The sequence below is a fragment of the Narcine bancroftii genome, chromosome 2 (assembly GCF_036971445.1).
Source record: "Narcine bancroftii isolate sNarBan1 chromosome 2, sNarBan1.hap1, whole genome shotgun sequence".
NCBI lineage: Eukaryota > Metazoa > Chordata > Chondrichthyes > Torpediniformes > Narcinidae > Narcine > Narcine bancroftii.
In genome coordinates, this window is record NC_091470.1 from 327,579,951 (window position 1) to 327,599,448 (window position 19,498).

General features: G+C 42.5%; 1 protein-coding gene and 1 long non-coding RNA gene across 8 annotated transcripts in view; one reads left to right on the forward strand and one right to left on the reverse strand.

The window, feature by feature from the left end:
• LOC138755646 (serine/threonine-protein kinase H1-like) overlaps positions 1-3,112 on the reverse strand; it is a 72,190-nt gene extending 69,078 nt beyond the window's left edge. The window contains exon 1 of one of the 2 annotated variants that reach the window (XM_069922017.1): positions 2,836-3,109. In XM_069922017.1, coding sequence (XP_069778118.1) covers positions 2,836-3,062 — 227 coding nt within the window. In that variant the 5' untranslated portion in view covers positions 3,063-3,109. Of the gene's footprint in view, positions 1-2,835 lie in introns of both variants that reach the window. The other variant, XM_069922018.1, reaches the window with a different exon arrangement.
• Positions 2,496-19,498, forward strand: part of LOC138755647 (uncharacterized) — an 83,075-nt gene continuing 66,072 nt past the window's right edge. For 5 of the 6 annotated variants that reach the window (XR_011352446.1, XR_011352445.1, XR_011352443.1 and 2 more), the window contains exons 1-2: positions 2,544-2,679; positions 6,588-6,634. This is a non-coding gene — a long non-coding RNA (uncharacterized lncRNA). The other variant, XR_011352447.1, reaches the window with a different exon arrangement.

Here is a 19,498-nt window from a genome sequence, read left to right on the forward strand (position 1 = left end):
TTCTGCCCTTTCACCATGGCCAGTCACTGGCTCATCTAAACTGTTCATGATGCTTGTTAGAGTCTCTCACTGAATTGACATTCTTTCCCTTTTTTTCCTCTCAATTGTGATTGAAACCACATCACACCAACTTCAGACGTGTGGAACTCCTCATTTCCTTCCAGTTACCTGTCCCTGTGAAAGCCACACCATTTATCCTCAAGTTTGGATAAATCACGTGCAACCTCTTCTAGTTTTTCTCTTGCTGATGCCTCACACTAAGTGTCATGCCTTTACAGTGGGAATACTCTGTACAACAATTTCGTCCGGTTGGGAAGACTGTGCTGGCGAACAATGGCGGGATGCAGAAACCCTTACTGTCTATCGCCTTAAATACACACTTCTTGACCTGCTTTCGCTGCAATTGACATCGTGTAGTTTTCCCTCTGTCATCTCAATCCTGAGCTGCAGGACTGCACTGACGATCTTTGGATCTCACAAACAACGGCTGAGTCAGGAATGGGTTGACTGAAATGCAGAGCTCCTAAAGTGCAACATCATCACCAAGGTCAAGCTGGCAATGTCCATACAACTGTCAAATGACCATACAAGTGGCAAATGTCCAGTAATTAGAAAATAATATTGACAATCTCAGGGCACGGCTACTTTATCAGAGACAGGTGAGACAAATCTCAGTTATTTGCTGCACTGAGACCTAGCAAACAGAGAACACACCTGACATGGCGATCCAACAAGAGAATTTCACCATTCACCAACTGGACCAGAAATCAGTTTCTGGCAAAGAGAGGGGAGGTGGTGTGTGCTTTTTAATTAATTCTAGCTGGTGCATGGACATTGGGGTTATGTCGACCTCCTGTTCCACTGATTTAGAGCATCTATCGATTAAATGCAGAACCTTCTATTTACCTTGAAAATTATAAACAGTGATTCTCACCAGAGCTTTTATCCCTCCAGATGCGAATTACAAACAGGCACTTGCAGAGATGCATGATGAAGCTTGCAAACAGGAAACGGCCATTCTGACCCACCACAAATCATAGTTGGTAACTTTAATCAGGCTTGTGTAAAGAAAACCCTGTCCAATTGTTACCAGCACGTGATCTGCTGTATCAGATGGCCCAGAAAACTTGATCACTGCTGTACTAAGATAAGGAATGCCTATCATTCTTTCTTAAGACTACATTTTGGACAGTCAAATCACTTGACATTGCTCATGCTATCTGAATATAGATACAAACTAAAAGGTGAGGCTCTAGAGGTCAGGACAGTCAGAAGGTGGTCCCGAGATGCTGAAGATCAGTTACAGGATTACCTTGAGTCAGTGGGATTGGGTCATGTTCAAGAATTTAGCTGAGGATCTGTGTTTCTATGTTTCTATTACACCTGGGCTGTTGCAGACTTTATGTAAAGAGCTGAAGACAAGTGTGTCCCCATCAAATCATTCAGGGTTTTCCCCATCCAGAAACCCTGGATGAACAATGAAATCCAGAACCTGCTGAGAGCCAGATCACAGTCTGGAGATCAAGAACACTATACAAGTTGCAGGTGCGACCTACAGAAAGCCATCTCCAGGGTGATGTGGAGATTCTGGATGAAAATGGAAATGACAAAGGATACCTGACAGCTGTGGCAGGGCCTAAATGACATAACCTGCTATAAAACCAAACCCAGTGTAATAGGAGACAGCAAAGCTTCACTCCCAGATGTGTTCAATGCCTTCTCTGCCTGATTTGACCACCAGAACAAGAAGGAACCATTGTGTCCACCACATCCCTTGATGATCCTCTACTGCCAGTATCCTAAGATGATATGCAGACTGGATTCAAGAGAATGAATCTAAGGAAGGTATTCAGTCCAGACGGAGTACCTGGCAGAAAAATGAAAACCTGTGCTGACCAACTGGCTAATGTATTCACAAATATATTAAACCTCTCACTCCAACAAAGCATGTTACCCACTTGTCTCAAACAGGTTTCAATTGTAAATGTGCCCAAGAAGGGCGAGGTAACCTGCCTAAATGACTGTCAACCAGTGGCCATCACATCCCCAGTGAGAGGCTGGTGTTGAAGTATATCAGATTCTGGCTAAGTGGTGACATGGATCTGTTCCAACTTGCCTTCCACAGCAACAGGTTTATGGCAAATGCCATCTCACTGGTCCTCCACAAAACCCTGGAACACCTGGATAGCAAAGGTGTAGAGATCTGGATGCTCTTGATATTCAACACCATTGTCCACTCAAAACGAATTATAACCAGCAAACTCTAAGACCTGGACATCAATAAAATTGGATCTGTGCAACTGGATCCTGGATTTCCTCACCTCCATTCACCAGTAAATTGGCAAGGACATCTCCTCTACAAGGTCTATGAGCAATTGATGACCATAGGGTTGTACAATTAGCCCCCTGTTCTACTCGCTTTACACCTATTACTACGTGGGTTAGTCCGACAACAATACCAGTGTTGAGTCAACAATACGTCAACAATACCTGATATACTTCCATGATTCCAGTGGAGTTGGCTGTATAAAGTGGGGTAATGAGTTCGCATACAAAAGGGAGTTTGAAAACTTGGCTCAATGGTATATTAACAACAATCTCTTACTCATTGTCAACTTTAGGAAGAAAAAAGTGAAAGTGTACGATCTAGTGATCATTGAGGGTTCACAGGTGGAGAGGGTGAGGAACTTTATTAACCTACAGGTCAGAAATGATCGCGATTGAAGCTCGTTAGAACCCTAACCCTAACCCTTAACCCTAACCCTAACCTGGGGTTCTCGGCCGGCTGTTCCCCTAAAGTCTACTTGGGAAACCCCCCCTCGCTGTGTGGGTTACCTTGCTGTCACTTTCGGGTCAAACCTGGCTCGGTACTTGGCCACTTTGGTTCTCCTGGCTCCATCAGGGCAGCTGGTGCCGCTTTGCCCGTTGCCCAGTCCCTTGGATTCCGCTCTCCGCGGCCCCTCGTCACACACTTTGTGCTTGCAGTTCACCACCGTCTTCACAAAGTCCACGTAGCAGTTCCTTGGCGGCTCTGGCAACACTTTGCTCGTCCCGCAGCCCATCACGCGGACATGGCACAGTCAGAGCCCGACATCTGCTCTGCCGGCGGCGGCGGGCTCCTTCCCCGCATTGCTCGGCTGCTGCCCTCAAGCGACCAGAGAAGCGTTCGGATCCTCAGTGATTCAGGGAATCCCAGGTCATGGTCCTAGTGTTCGCGACGAATCGAGGACGAGCCCGGTGATCTATTAGCGGGTGAGAATATTAGAATATTATCAATAAAAGACCCGTCTATCCCCCGTCCTCTCTTGAAGTATAGAACTGTGAGTGGCTCGAAATCCGGCAACCCGCTGCTCGGGGAAGTGGGTCACGAATGGCCTTTGGAGGATTAATGTTTGCTGACACTCAGATCCAGAAGAAGGGGAAAAAAAAGAACAAATAATTAAAGCTTCCGAGCAGTCTGGGTTCATGCTCATTTCATGTATATTGTGCAAGAAACCAGCTCTGGCCAGAAAATGCAGAATTGAGGTTACATTCTTGACCAGTGGGTATGACTGCATTTGCATGTAGCTTTTTAAAGAGGCTTCCAAATTTAAAATTAATCAGGCTTGGAATGTTTTTTTTCTTATTGCAAAGGAACAGTCTGCAATATTCCTAGCCAACTCGTTCTAAATATTTTGGGAAAACAGTCCTGTAAAATGAAGCTTCTGACAGGTCAGTGTATACTGGTTTTCAGCTGCTTTCATCAAAATTTACTAAGGAACCATCTTGAACAGATCAAAGACCATTTTATACAGGATTCTTTTTCAATAAAAAATATAACTTGATAAATAGTATATCATTCTGACCTTGAAAGAATTAAAATATTTAGTTAGGATCATGACTGACTGATATGTCAACTATACTGGTATTTAGTTCCAAGAAGTCACAAAAAGAATTGTCAAGATGTCAATGAAATCAAAGGCACGATTCTCCACTGTCTGAAATCATATCTTACACAAAGGAAGGTGGTTGAGGTTATTGGAGATAAGTTATCTCAGCCTCTGTCAATGGCATAAGTTTCAGTTTGCCCACGATCCGAACAGACCAATGGCTGAAACCACCTCCCTGGAAAACCTGGATGCCAAAAACATATGTTGGACGACTGTTCATTGACTTCAGCTCTGGCTTTAATGCCATAGTTGCTAGAAAACTCATTCTCAAACTTAGGGTTCTTCCTCATTGCCTCTCTCTGCTGTCTTCTTGTCCAACAGATCACAATTAGTGAAGATGGGTAGCAACGTCTCCATGATCACACGCAACACTGGCGATCTTCAAGGATGTGTACTCAGACCCCCCCCCCCACCCTACTGTTCCCGCTCCACACTCACAATTGTACATTCCAAATCTGTTGCAACTGTCTTCAAATGTGCCGATGACACGTCAGTAGTGGGCCAGACATCAAATAATGATGAGACAGAATGTAGGAAAGAGATTGAAAGTCTAGATAACAACCACTTTCTCAAACTCAATAAAATGAAAGAGATGATCAGGAAAGGGGAAAAGGCTATTCCCCGACGATATCAATGGCACTGAAGTGAATAGCCTCAAGTTCCCCATTGTCTTGACAAAGATGTTAACCTGACAGTCAAGGAACCATATCACTGTCTCTACTTTCTTGGAAGACTAAGGAAGTTTAGTACGTCCCCCTGTCTCTCAGAAATTTCTACGGGTGCATACCTGCTGGGTACATCAGAGTGTGGTTTAGGACCTGCTCTGCTGAAGATCGGAAGAAGCTACAAAAGGTAGTGAATGTAGTTCAGAAAATCATGCAAGCTTCCCTCCCCTCCTTGGATTCTATCTACATCTTCCATTGCTTAGGAAAGGCAGCCAACATACTTAAATACTCATCACACCCCAGGCACACTTTCTTTTCCCTCCACACCAACAGGCTTAAAGGCAGTTTCTTGGCCCAAACTGTATAATGTGACAAGTACACGTAAACAAACAAAACAAAAAGAGTTCCTCAGGAAATTGTCCTGAACCAAATAATATTCAGCTGATTCATCAATGATCTTTTCTCTGTCATAAGAGAGAAGAGAGAATAAGAATTTATCGCTATGAACATGTCACAAAATTCGTTGTAATGCAGCAGCATCTCAGTGCAAATATTTCTATAAACCACCTTACAAAATAAATAAAAATATTGCAAGAAAAAGACAAGGTAGTGTCCATGGTTCATTGTTCATTCATGAATCTGATGGCAGAGGGGAAGAAGCTGCCCTTGTGCTGTTGTGTGCTTGATTTTAGACGACTGTATCTTTTTTTCTGATGAGAGCAGAGTGAAGAGGGCATGGCTTAAGTGGTAGGGGTCCTTATGGATAGAACATAGAACACTACAGCACAGTACAGGCCCTTCAGCCCTTGATGTTGGCCAGACCCATATATTCCTTCAAAATGTACTAAACCATCCTTACCTGTAATCCTATATTTTTCTTCCATCTAATGTGCCCCTTAAATGCCTCTAATGTTTCAGCCTCCACAATCATCCATGGCAAGGCATTCCAAGCACCCAGAGGCTGCTTTCTTGAGACATCACCTCTAGTAGATGCCCCTTGATGGAGTGAAGACTGGTGCCCATGATGTCACAGGCCAAGTTAACAATTCTGGGGAATTTTTTTGTCCTGAATGTTGGCACTTCCATAACAGACAGTGATGCAACCAGCCAGAATGCTCTCCACGGTACACCTGAAGATGTTTCCAAGAGTCCTTAGTGACATGCTGATTCTCCTCAAACTTCTTACAAAGTATAGGCATTGGCAAGCCTTCTTCATGATTGCATCAATGCGGAGGCTCCAGGACAGATCCTCCAAGATGTTGACACCCATGAATTTAAAGTTCCTGACCCTCCCTGCTGCTGATCCCTCGATGAGGACTAGATCATGTTCTCCTGATTTCCTCCCCAAGTCCATAATCGTTTCCTTGGTTTCGCTAACATTGAGTGAATAGTTGTTTGTGTGTCACCACTTAACAAGCTGATCTGTCTCCCTCCTGTATGTTTCCTCATTGTTGTCTGTGATTCTACTGATGTCCATGGTGTCATAGGCAAATTTATAGATAGCAGTTGAATTGTGCCTGGCCACACAGTAATGGGTAGAACAGTGGGCTCAGCACGTATCTTTGAGGTGCACCTATGCTGATCAGCAGGGAGGAAGAGATGTAGTTTCCACTTGATCTGACTGCGATCTTCTGATGAGGAAGTCCAGAATCCAGTTGCAGAGTGGCTGCAAAGGCCCAGGGTTTGGAGCTTGTTGATCAGCACTGAGGGAATATTTGTGTTGAAGGCTGAGCTGTAGTTTATGAAGAGCGGCCGTATGAAAAGGTAAAGGTTCCATTATTGTCACGTAACACGACATTTAGAGTGTAATATTCATGAAATTTTAAACTTTGGTCGACCATAAGGCGGACAGAGAGTCGCTAGTGGAGAGCCAGTGATATTGCATATGCCGCAGAGCGATTGTGCTGGTAGGTGAATTCCAGTCCTTTATTTAGGTTTGGAAATGGTATAGTATGATTTACTGTTGAATAAACAATATTTCTTTCTTTCTAAGGTGCATTTAAGTAATCCATCACCATCAACAACAGGATCTAAATAACAGTTAAGTATGGAATGGTAAATACAGTAAAAACTAATTTTTTTTGATGTGTGGGTGCTTGACAATAATTACCTACAAAATAATGAACTAAAGACATCCATTTGACATAGAGAAGTGTCTCTTGTGCCAGAGTTGTGTGGAAATCCACAAAGTGTTTTCAAAGGTAAAATAACTATTCTAAGATTTGGATTTTTTTGGCTGTTACACCCCTTTTTGTGATGTTGGTTGTAAGAGGAATATTGTGCACAATAGCAGGAGGCCAACATTTATAGCCATTGTGCTCCATGTGAGATATACTAAGCCCTTTCAGCTCTACATCCCACTGGTGGATGCGACAGAGAATTACTGATGTAAAATGTCCCATCTGTAGCAGAAAGGATAGTTTGATCTCCTGGGCAGTCATGCAGCATTAACAGAAGAGCTAATACCAACCCTGTCAGGGAGAGGAACTAAAAAGGAAAGTAAAGTGGTGGCCCGAGGGAAAGTAATTGGAGCATCACTGTTCAATGTTCATTGTCATATACACAAGTACAATGTGTGTCACCAAAATCCTTAACATAAGATGCACCAGCTACAAAAATAAAAATGTAAATGACTACAAATGCAAGACAGAGAAACAGAAAACAAATATCAAAAGATAGGTAGATAATTAATCAAAGCTGTAGTGAGTGCAAGAAAAAAAAGTGATGTTTTAATAATGCAGACAGATCTTCGGTGATCCTGGGTTCGTCTATGGTTGGGTTAGAGTAGAATAGAGAGGTTGATGAGCCTGATAGCTGTTGGATAAAAATGGGCTTTGAATCTGTAAGTGAATCTGTAAGTGCTAGATTTCAGGCTTCTGAGCCTTCTGCCTGAAGGGAACAGTGAAAAGAAGTTGTGACCAGGATGATGGGGATCCTTTATGGCATTGGCAAACCTCTTAAGTTAGCGCCTGACAAACATGCACAAGACTTGACTATGTTTTCCACTTTCTACAGCCTTCTGTATTCCTCTGTACTCCAGCTACCAAACCAGGCAATGATGCCACTAGTCCAAATACTTTCCAGAGTAGACCTGGAGAAGCTCAAAGAATCGGAAGCAGCAGACGCTCAGTCCATATTGCCATTGCGGGAGATTTAAAGGGACATCACATAGATCACCTCAGCACGACAGGAGTTAACAGAAGCCGACCCACAGACCACTTAAATAATACGCGACCACATGGATACGGGGGAGGGTGGGGGTGCTACAATTAAGCTAAGGTGCCGGGCCTTGAGGCTTTCACTTCCTACCATCCTCCTGGCTAACATACAATAATACAATCCTTGGAAAACAAACTTCAACTCTGAGCCAGATTATAACATCAGAGAGACATCAAGGAGTGCTGTGATGAGCTTCACAGAAACATGATTAAACAAGGATATTCCAGATATCGCACTACAGCCTGAGGGCTACATCCACTATCACGCTGACTGGACACCAGTGTCAAAACAAATCGTGGTTCATCTCCCAGCCCTGCTCCCCTGACCTGGAATATCTGGCAATCAAGTGCCATTCTATCTGTCGAGGGAGTTCACCGCCATCATCCTGGCTACAGTGTACATTCCATCCCAGGCTAACATCAGGCTGGCACTGGATAGACTGAGCGTTGTGATTAGCAGCCATGAGACAGCACATCCGGATGCCTTTCCGATCATTGTAGGGGAGTTCAATTAGACCAATCTGAAGAAGACTCTAACGAACTACCACCAACACATCACATGCGAGACCAGAGAAGACAGCGTACTTGACCACTGATACACCACTGTGAAGAACGCCTATCAAGCCACAACTGCAATTCAGCAAGTCTTATCACATGGCTGTGCCTCTACTCATGCCGTACAAGCAGAGACTGAGGACCACAGCACCAGTAGTGAAGACAGCGAAAGTATGGTCGAGGGAGGTGGAAGATCATCTGCAGGACTGCTTTGAATTGGTAGACTGGACTATATTCAAGAACGCATCCTTAGACTTGAATGAATATGCAACATGTGTAACTGACTTCATCAAGACCTGCATGCCCACATGCACATACATACTGGGTGATCCCCAACCAGAAGCCTTGGATGAATTAATGGATTCGTGACCTGCTGAAGGTGAGAACAAGGCCAGAGATCCAGAGCTCTACAAGAAGTCCAGGTACAACCTGTGGAAGGTCATCTCTGAAACAACATGGGAATTGTGGAAGAAGCTAGAGACAGAGACAGATGCCCGCCAGCTATGGTAGGGAGTGCAGACCATTACAGCCTCCAAAGTAATGAGCTGAACATCTTCTATGCCTGCTTTGAGAAGAAAAACCCAACAGTGCCTACAAGAATCCCTGAAAAGGCTGAGGAACATGTGGTATCTGTCTCTGAGACCAATATCAGAACATTATTCAGGAGGGTGAACCCTCTCAAGGCATCAGGCTTTGACAGCATACCTGGTAGGGGACTGAAAATCTGAGCCAACCAATTAGCTGGAGTGTTCATGGATATTTTCATCCTCTCATCGCTGCAGTCAGAGGTTCCCACCTGCTTCAAAAGGCCATCAGTCATCCCGGTACCCAAGAAGAGTGTCGTGAGCTGCATCAATGATGATCATCCAGTAGCACTAATATCTACAGTGATGAAATGCTTTGAGAGGTTGGTCATGGGCCCACTGCAATTTGCTGATTGTTGCAATCACTCCACAGCAGGCATAATATCACTGGCTCTCCACTCAGGTCTGGATCACCTCGAAAACAGCAACTCATACATACGGCTTCTTTCCATCGACTACAGCTCACCCTTCAACACAATTATTCCCTCAGTGTTGGACAACAAGCTCCAAACTCTGGTACCTACAACAGGATCCCACTATCAGATACATCTTCCCCTCTCCTCCCCTCTCTGCCTTCTGTAGGGACCACTCCCTCTATGACTCCATCATGCACTCATCCCTCCCCACCAATAGCACCCAGCACCCTCCCTCATGGCCGCAGGAGATGCCACACTTGCGCCCATACCCCTTCCTCACCACAGTCCAGGGCCCCAAACAGGGCTGTCAAGTGAAGCAACACTTCAGTTGTCTAATCACAGGACTGATTACTGCATCCAGTGCTCCCTTTGTGGCCTTCTCTACATTACAGAGACTGGGCACAGATTGGGAGATTGCTTCACTGAGCACTTTCGTTCTGTTTATACTAGTGACAGGGACCTCCAAGTAGCCAACCATTTCAGTTCTGTGTCACATTCCCATACTTACATGTCTGTCCATGGCCTTATGTACTATCCCACCAAGACCACCCACAAATTGGAGGAACAACACATGATTTTTCTTCTGGACACTCTCCAGCTGGATGGCATTAACAATGTCTTTTTTGGTTTCTGTTAACCTGCCCTCCTTTCCTCCTCCCTTCCCTTCCCCCTGTCAGCTCCCCACCCCCTTCCCTCTCTATTCACCTAGCCATCCCTCCTCCCCTTGCTTGCTGCTATGCCTCTCTCCCTTCACCACCTGCCTTTACCTCCTGTCTTTGCGACCATACCTCCCCCTTACCCTTTTATTCGGATGTTGCCGACAATTTTCCATACCTTGATGAAGGGCTCAAACCCATAAGTTTGTTTATGTATTTTTTAATCTTTGGTCTATAAAGGACACTGTTTGACCTGGTGAGCTTCTCCAGCAGTGTGTTTTTACTCCAAACTTGGTCTTCTGCGCTTCCCCCCCCACCCCACCTCCACTGCAGGTGGATTCTTGACTTCCTCATTGGAAGACCACGGTAAGTATAAATTGGAAACAACATCTCCTCCTTACTGACTATCAACACAGGCCAGGGCGGATTACCTATTAGGCTGAGTAGGCTGAAGCCTAGAGGTCGGGAGGTCTGGGGGTTCATCCATGATTTTATTGATTGCCTGACAGGCCAATGAAGTCCTGCCATCCATGTGGAGGGCATGACGTAGGGCAAATGAAAGCAGATGTGGTGGCAGAAACATCGTGCAGCTGATGACACAAATAGAGATCAGTAGCAACTGTTGCCTTGAGAATAAACGCCATAGTCACAGATGGTAGCCATGGAGGCAGTTACCCATCAACTGCTTGGGCCTGGAGCAAGGTGAGTACTGCCGCATCATTGAAATCGGGCCTCAGCTGCATCCTGGAGTGAGTGCCTCTACTGCGGGAAGGGATGGAGTCTGTCTCCACAGTCCCTCCAGAGGCAGGTGCTGCCATGCTCTGTGTTTACCACGTACACCCGGAATGTGTGTGCGGTAGTAAGATGAAGGGGAGGGTTCAGACTTGGCATCGGGAGCTCTGGTGACTGAAAAATCTGATGCCAACACTGAACCCTTGCCTCGGCCTACACCGGTGCTCCCGACGCCCGACTCCAAACCTTCGCCTGTCCCCCATTGGAGCCAGGGCTGAGGAGGGTGTGTGCTGAATGATGAGTTTGAGCATGGGCTTCAGCATCTTCCTGCTTCTCTCCCACTGAGTGCTTGATGCCAAGAATCACTTTTTCACTGAAGGTAAGAGAGGGTGCCCATAGGGATGGTGATAGCCACTCAACATCTTTAACTTTGGCCGCTTCGCTCTGGCCCGGGGAACTCCATTTGTTGCTTTCATTCAGTGAATGCTGGCCTTTGAAGTAGGCAGAGGTTTTCTTTTAATTGAAATGACTGTTGTGATTTTTAAAGTGTTGATTATTTTCCAATATCTCAATATATCCAGCGTTGGATATGATTATTTTAGGATTCTACAGCGGTGAGGACAGGTCAGGAAGGCAAAGTGGCTGGTGTGGCAGTGGTGAGGGATGGTTGCAGTAAGTTTTAACGGGGAGGTGCAATTTCAATGCTTGCCATAGGTCCTATTATCCCTAGATACCCCACTGCAGTGGGGGCCTTACTAAAGTTCAGCCTAGGGCCTGGGTGGCAGTTAATCCGCCACTGACAAGAGGTGCACCTCAAGGATGCGAGCTTAGCCCATGAATTTGCAGATGACACCACAGTTGTGGGCAGACTGGTAAACGACAATGAGGAAGCGTACAGGGGGGAGATAAATCAGTTTGTTGAGTGGTGTGGCAACAACAACCTTGCACTCATCACTAGCAAGAATCAAGAAGCTGATTATGGACTTTAGGAGGAAGTTAGGAAAATACATTCCCGCTCTCATCGAGGGCTCATAAGTGGAGAGGGTCAAGGACTTCACATTCCTGGGTGTAAACATCTCCGTGGATCTGTCCTGGAGCCTCCATGTCGATGCAATCACAAAGAAAGTTCAGCAGCTGCTATACTTTGTGAGGTGTTTGAGAAGATTCAGTCTGTCCCTGAAAAATCTCGAGAACTTCTACAGAGAGCATTCTGGATGATTGCATCATTGTCTGGTAAGAGGTGGCAACAGTTAGGACAAGAATAAACTCCAGAGGGTTGTTTACTCGGCCTGAGATATCACAGGCACTAGACTTCACTCCATAGATGGCATTGACATGAGGCGGTCTTAAAAAAGCAGCCTCTATCCTCAAGGACCCCCACCACCCAGGCCTCGCCCGCTTCACTCTGCTATCATTGGGGAGAAAGGTACAGGGGCCTAAAGATGAGCACTCAGCGGCACAAGGTCAGCTTCTTCGCCGCTGCCATCAGATTCCTGAATAATTAGTGACACAGCCTCACTTTGACTAGTTTATATATAGAGCTGGTGCAAAACAATGAATTTTATGACAATAAATTCGGAATCCGATTCTGATTTATTGCAGTGATCTGGATATGCTGATTCCAGGAGAGGTTCAAAACTTCAAGTTTATTGTCATAATGTACATGATATCACTGGCAAACCTGAGATTCATTTTCTGTGGGCCAGGCAGAATTCTAATTACTGGTAACTCTAAATTGTACTCAAAAATAAAGAAATGTTAACAAACTGACCGTGTAAATGCAGAAGTATAAAAAATTCATAAACAATAAGCAAAATATGAATCCTTAAATGAGGCTCTGAATGAGTCTATGATCAGGAGTCTGATAGATGAGGGGTAGCAACCCTTTCTGAACCTGGTAGCACAGGTCCTGTGGCATCAGGCATCAGCGAGAACAGAGCATGTCCTTGTGTAGTGTGGATTGCAGAGGGTCATATGGCTTCTCTGTCTGGAACCTCGTGGGAATGTGGATTATGGAAGGTCACGTGGCCTCTCCATTTGTAAATAGGTGGGAATGTGGATTGTGGAGGGTCACATCACCTCTCCGTCTGGAACCTAGTCAGAAGTCGAATCACCTGCCAATCAAAGATGGACTCTACCTACCTATTAGTCTAAACCTCACCATTGGCCCCTTTAATTACTCCGTGAGTCCGGGGTTTCGGGCGGATTGGCCGAGTGAAGACAGACCCGTGAGCCCGCAATATTGTCTGGCGGTCCGGCAGTGCGCAGTGTAGCGTTGCACACCTGCACAGTCGGTGACTTTACTGGGCATGTGCGGAGTGTCGCGGGTCCAGGAACTATTGGACAAGGTGTGGGCTGTGCGGGAGCCCAAATGGTGGTGGGCTGATGAGGTCGGCACGCTGTCGATGGGTGTCCAGACCCGCAGCCGCACTGGAAGAGGACCTATGATGTTGGAGGAGGAAGAAAGATTAACATTACAGGAACTTACACAGTAAGAAATGGGGACTGAGACCAGAGAAGGTAGACTTCAAAGGGAAGCGATGAAATCTGGACTGGATTCTATGTTCATAATTTTGGAAGGGATTGCTCATTAAATGGAAAATATGTCAATACAGATGTCTATTCAGATGACTCAAGGATTTATGGAAGTGAAATCTAAAATGACTACTATATGTAAAGAAATGACTTGTATGAAGTAAGATATTAATGTAGTTAAAAGTGATGTTAGTAGATGTATTAAAATCAGTGGACACTGTACAAGATAACTTTAAAAAGATTGAAGAAGCGTTTTTTGAATGTAAGAACCAAGTGGAGCGTAATAGAGAAAAAATGGAAAATGTGGAGGACGTTCATGGATTGGGGGATTCAGAAGAAGGAATCATTGAAGAAGATTAATTCATTAGAAAATCAGGGTCAAAGAAATAACATAATAATAGCAGGTCTTCCAGAAGATATAGAAGGTTCTGATCTGGTAAAGTTTTTTAAGAAATGGATTCCTGAGGTGTTGGGCAAGGCATTTTTTCCGGATGGTCTGGAATTAGATCGAGCACATAGAGCACTAAGGAAGAAACCATTTCCATGCCAACCACAATAAGCAGTTTTGATTTGCTGTTTGAAATACCAGGACAGAGAAATAATATTATGAATGGCGGTGCAGAAGGTACAAAAGAATGATGATCCAGAATAACAGGGTGTTTTTTTTTAATGTGGATTTGAGTCAAGAAATTATTAGAAGGCACTGAGAATTTAAATCAGCTAAAGAAGTATTGTGGCGAAAGGGATATAAATTTGCCTTTCATTATCCGGCCGTGTTGAAAGTATTTTATGGGAACTTTCAATCTCAATTCTTTGAAAATGACCATGATGCATTCATTTTTGCTAATTCATTGCCAGATTTATGAGGAAATGGGTGATCGTCATCACTGTCACCTAAGATAAGGGTCAATGGTAATGGAAATGGGAAGAATGGAAAATATGGAAAGACTGGGAAGAAAGTTGAATTGATGCAAAGTCTTCTTGATATTGAAGATCCGGAACAATCATTGGGACTGGAATTTTTGGGTTGATTATTTTTGTTTCAGTACTTTGTGAAAGTCTGATGGGGGGGGAGTGGATGACACTGAGACCTTTAGTCATCTGCCACTAGTGGGTTTTACCACACCCAAATTTTTAGGGGGCAACTACTTTTTTAGTAGTTTGTTTTGGGAATTTTTATGTTTTTTTTCCTCTTTTTTTTAATATTTACGGGGGGAGGTTAGAATATTAAGGGAATTAGAAGGGGAGCATTATTTTATAGTAGTGGAATATATTATTAGATTAAGATATGTCTAATTTGAATTTTGCAACTTTTAATGTTCACGGTTTGAATAACCCAATTAAGCGTAAACAAATTTTGGTTTATATAAGAAAAATGAAAGTTGATATTGCTCTTTTGTAAGAAACACATTTGACTGAAAAAGAACATTTGAAATTGAAGAGAGATTGTGTTGGGCATGTGTTTTCTTTTAATTCTAAAGTAAAGGGAGTAGTGATTTTAATTCATAAGAAATTACCGTTTGAATTGGAATCGTTTGAAGGAAATGCTGGGAAGGTTTTGATGTTTAATTGTAAAATTTTTGCTGAATCGTGGACTTTGTTAAATATTTATGCACCTAATATAGATGATGAACGGTTTATGTCGGAGGCTTTTTTATTGCTTAATCAGGCCAATAATAATATTTTGGTTGGGGGAGATTTTAATTGTGTTTTGGATCCTTTATTGCAGGGGTGTCAAACTCAAATTCACGGAGGGCCAAAATTAAAAACTTGGACTAAGTCGAGGGCCGAACTAAATATTTATTGAAAATTTTCAACAACATCTGCATGTTTTCTCTTCTTTCAACATATGTAATGTTAAACTTAGGATATAACTTTAGGAGGATAATGTTACAGGTCAGGAGTAGGTAGCTCAAGTTCACCCTTTGCTTGACCTGAGGGAAACATATTTGGTCCCTGTGGAGATGTAGTCAGCATTCACAGGCTGTGTCCATTTTGGCCTGCATCAGGACTCAGCATTTCCTGCTCACTCCTCAGGCTCTAGGCCTCTATTCACCCTCGACCCACCATCCTTCTACCTGACCAGTCCTTTACCCAACCTCTACTCACCCTTCACTCCACTCGCTCTGCCTCTACCCACCCCATCCTATACACGCCCCTCTACTGCCTCTCCCCTCAACCTGTTCCTCCCTCTACCCGTCTCTCACCCTCTAATCACCCCTCACCTACTCGCCCTGCCCCTCCCCTTTTACCTCTTCCCTATCCACCCCTCCTTCTACTCATCCCTCCCTCTAACTGCCCCTCGCACCACCATAACTTCCCCTGCCCATTACTCCTCACCTATACCCTCTGCCCACCCCTGCTTACCCACCCACTCAGGCCCAGCGTGCTGCCGATCAGCCTTTGCGGACAGCCACCATCTCTCTCTTCACGTGCAGGGCCGAACCAGCCGTCCCTGGGGTCCGCGCGGGTGCAAGTGCTGAAGGCCGTGGCGACTGGGAGAAGTGCGCTCGTGCTGTGGAAGGGCCGTCCGGTGCCAGTCATGCGGGGCTCGCGCTGCCCGGGGGCCGTGCGCAGCCTGCCATGCCCGTCGCGCCGACAGGAAATCACAGGCGTTCGCCCATCCGCCGCACCGCTCGACAGGTGGGAGAAGTGACTGGTTATGCGGGGAGCCTTCCAACCGGCTTGCCGGCTGATGACATCGACAGACTTCTCGTGTTACAATTTCTCGTGTTACAATGGGGAAGGATGTGCAATGAAGGAGGAGGATGATGGGGGTGACATTACCAAAAAACAGCATCGGCTCTTGCTGCAGGGCGGGCCACCTCTAATACATTTTTAAAATGATCTTGCGGGCCAAATATAATTATATCGGCCCGCGGGCCGGAGTTTGACATGTGTGCTTTATTGGATAGATCTCCAAAAAGTAAAAGGAAATCAAAAGTGGAAATACAAATAGGAGCTTTGATGAAGGATTTGAATCTGGTTGATGTTTGGAGGAGAGTAAACCCTACAGAGACATTTATTTTTATTCCTCTAGACATGATTCCTTTTCTAGAATAGATTTTTTTTTGTTTCAGCACATCTGCAAGGTAGAGTATTTCAGGTTGAGTATAGAATTCTGGTTATATCGGATCATTCTATGTTATTTTTTTCTTGTGTTGGTTCAGAAGTAGTACAATTGTCATATAGATGGAGGTTTAATACAATGCTATTGAAGAAACCGGAGTTTATTACTTTTGTAAAGGAGCAGATTACTTTGTTTTTGGCTGAGAATGTCAATTCAGTACATAGTAATTTTGTATTGTGGGATGCTTTGAAAGCATATTTACGAGGGCAAATTATTAATTATACTATGAAAGTTAAAAAGCAATATGCAGTGGAAAGCTTAATGTTAGAGAAACAAATTGCTGAATTGGAAAAGGAATTTCAGAAAGATGTTACAGAAGATAAAAAAAATCTGCTTTAATTAAGTTGAAATTACGTTATAATACTTTACAAATTTATCAGTTTGACCATCTACTTTACCGATCTAAGCAACGTTATTACGAACTGGGTGAGCGAGCTCATAAGGTATTAGCATGGCAATTAAAAATGAAACAGACATTATGAATTATTAATGCTGTGAAAAAGAATTCAATAGTTACCTATAAACCTCAGGAAATTAATGATCAGTTTTATTCATTTTATCAAAAATTATATACTTCTGAGGGAAAGCAGGATGCTGGTTCTATCAAATCCTATTTATCTAAATTAAATTTACCTGTTTTAGGGGAGGATGAGGTTAAAGAATTGGAAGCTCCATTTATGGATTTTGAGATTAAAGAGGCTATACAAGAGATGCCAAATGGAAAGTCGCCAGGAGATGATGGATTTTCTGTTGAATTTTATAAAATATTTTATGAAGATTTATCCTCTATATTTGGAGATGTGTTGCAGCAAGTAATAGAGAAGCAGTTGTTACCAGAATCTTGTTTAAGTGCTATAATTACTGTGATTCCTAAGAAAGATAGGGACCCATTGAAAATATCTTCATATAGACCTATTCCTTTATTAAATGTAGATTATAAAATTATAGTGAAGGTGTTAGCAAATAGACTTGCCAAATATTTACTTAAGCTGATACATATAGATCAAACAGGTTTTATTAAAAATAGAAACGTGTCTGATAATATTCTGAGATTGATAACATTAGTCAATGCATGTAGACAGCAACCTCACCATCCAATGGTGGTTGTGCTGGATGCGGAAAAAGCCTTTGATAGGGTCGAGTGGAATTTTTTGTTTAACGTGTTGGAGAAGTTTAATTTTGGACCTTATTTTATAGACTGGATTAAGGCCTTTTCTACAAATCCAACTGCTAGGGTGGTGACAAATGGTCACATTTCCTTATCATTTAACGTATTTGATTCAACAAGGTTGTCCATTGTCACCAAGCTTATTTGCATTGGCTATTGAACCATTAGCTCAGACCATAAGACAGAAAAATGAGATTAAGGGAATGAAAATTGGGGAGGATGAATATAAGATTCATTTATTTGCAGACGATGTGCTGGTATATTTGATAGAACCGGAACAGTCTTTGAAATATTTACAAGATTGTTTGTTAAAATTTGGAGAGCAACTGGATATAAAGTAAATTGGGATAAGAGTGAAATATTGCCAGTTGGGGATGGAAATTATTCAGAATATAAAGTATAAAATTGAAGTGGTCAGATAGAATTAAATATTTGGCAGTGGTAGTAAATGCAGACTACCAGTCTTTATATAAATTGAATTATTTCCCTTTATTTAAAAGGATTAAAATCGATTTGATTAAATGGAAAGATTTTCCGTTAACATTAATTGGTCGAGTAAATTGTGTTAAAATGAATATTTTTCCTCGAATTCAATATTTGTTTCAGTCTATACCATGTTTATCTTCAAAGGGTTTTTTCAGGACCTGAATAGGGCAGTGCGGGAGTTTTTGTGGAAAGGAAAATTAGCCTGAGTAGCTTTACATAAACTTACATGGAAATATGCTTTAAGGTGGATTGCAGTTACCTCACTTTCAAAATTATTATGATGCAGCTCAGTTGAAATTTGTTAGCAGATTGATGGATATGGACCAATCTCTGAATTGGACAAAGGTGGAAATGGCTTGTATATCTGAAGTTGAGATATTTATATTTATATTTATATTTAAATGGAATGTGGATTTATTGCGGGAATGTGATATGCCGGTATTAAAACATTTGTTAAGGATATGGGTTAAAAGAAACAGGGTTTTAGGATCAAAGGGTAAATTACTAATTCAAACCCCGTTATATCTTAACCAGCTTATTCCTTTTTCAATGTTTAATAATCATTTAAAGAGATGGAATTCTCAGGGCATAAAGATAATTCAGGACAGTTTTGAAGAAGGCCAATTTCTTTATTTTATTCAATTCAGGGAGAAATTTGATATATCTGTAAATTCTTTGTTTGTGTATTATAAACTCAGAGCTTTGGTAAAAGATAATTATGGTAAAGAGATGAATTTACCCATGTTGATGAAATTTGAGTCTTTGATTTCTTCTGTACCTAAGAAAGGTTATATTTCAGATATGTACCAATTGTTACAGGATAATATGGATAAACCGGAATGGGAGAAATCTAGGCTTAAATGGGAAAGTGATTTAACTTATATTTTTCTGGAAGATAATTGGGAGGTTATATGTTTTGATAATGTAACTAAAGTAACAAATGAACGTTATGAAACGGTCAATTATAATTTTTTACATCAGTTATATTTGACTCCAGAGAAATTGAAAAAATATGGATTTAGTAATTCAGATTCTTGTTTTAGATGTGGACTATGTACTGGAACTTTTTTGCATGCTGTTTGGTCTTGTTTTAAAGTATAACCATTTTGGAAAGGAATTAGATTGGTTTTGGAAAAATTATATAAGATTAAATTACCGTTAGATCCATCAATCTTTTTGTTGAGATATATGGTTTCTTTGAAAGGATTAGGGTTGGATAAATTTCAAATTGCATTTGTACGTCAGTGTTATCTGCACGAAAATGTGCAGCTAGTACTTGGAAGGATAATGTGGAGATTAATATAACACACTGGCAGAATGAGTTGAGAAATTGTATTATTATGAAAAAATTACATGTAATCTGCACCATAATTATTGATTTTTTGTTAAAATGTGGTCTTCTTATTTGGAGTATATGAATTTAG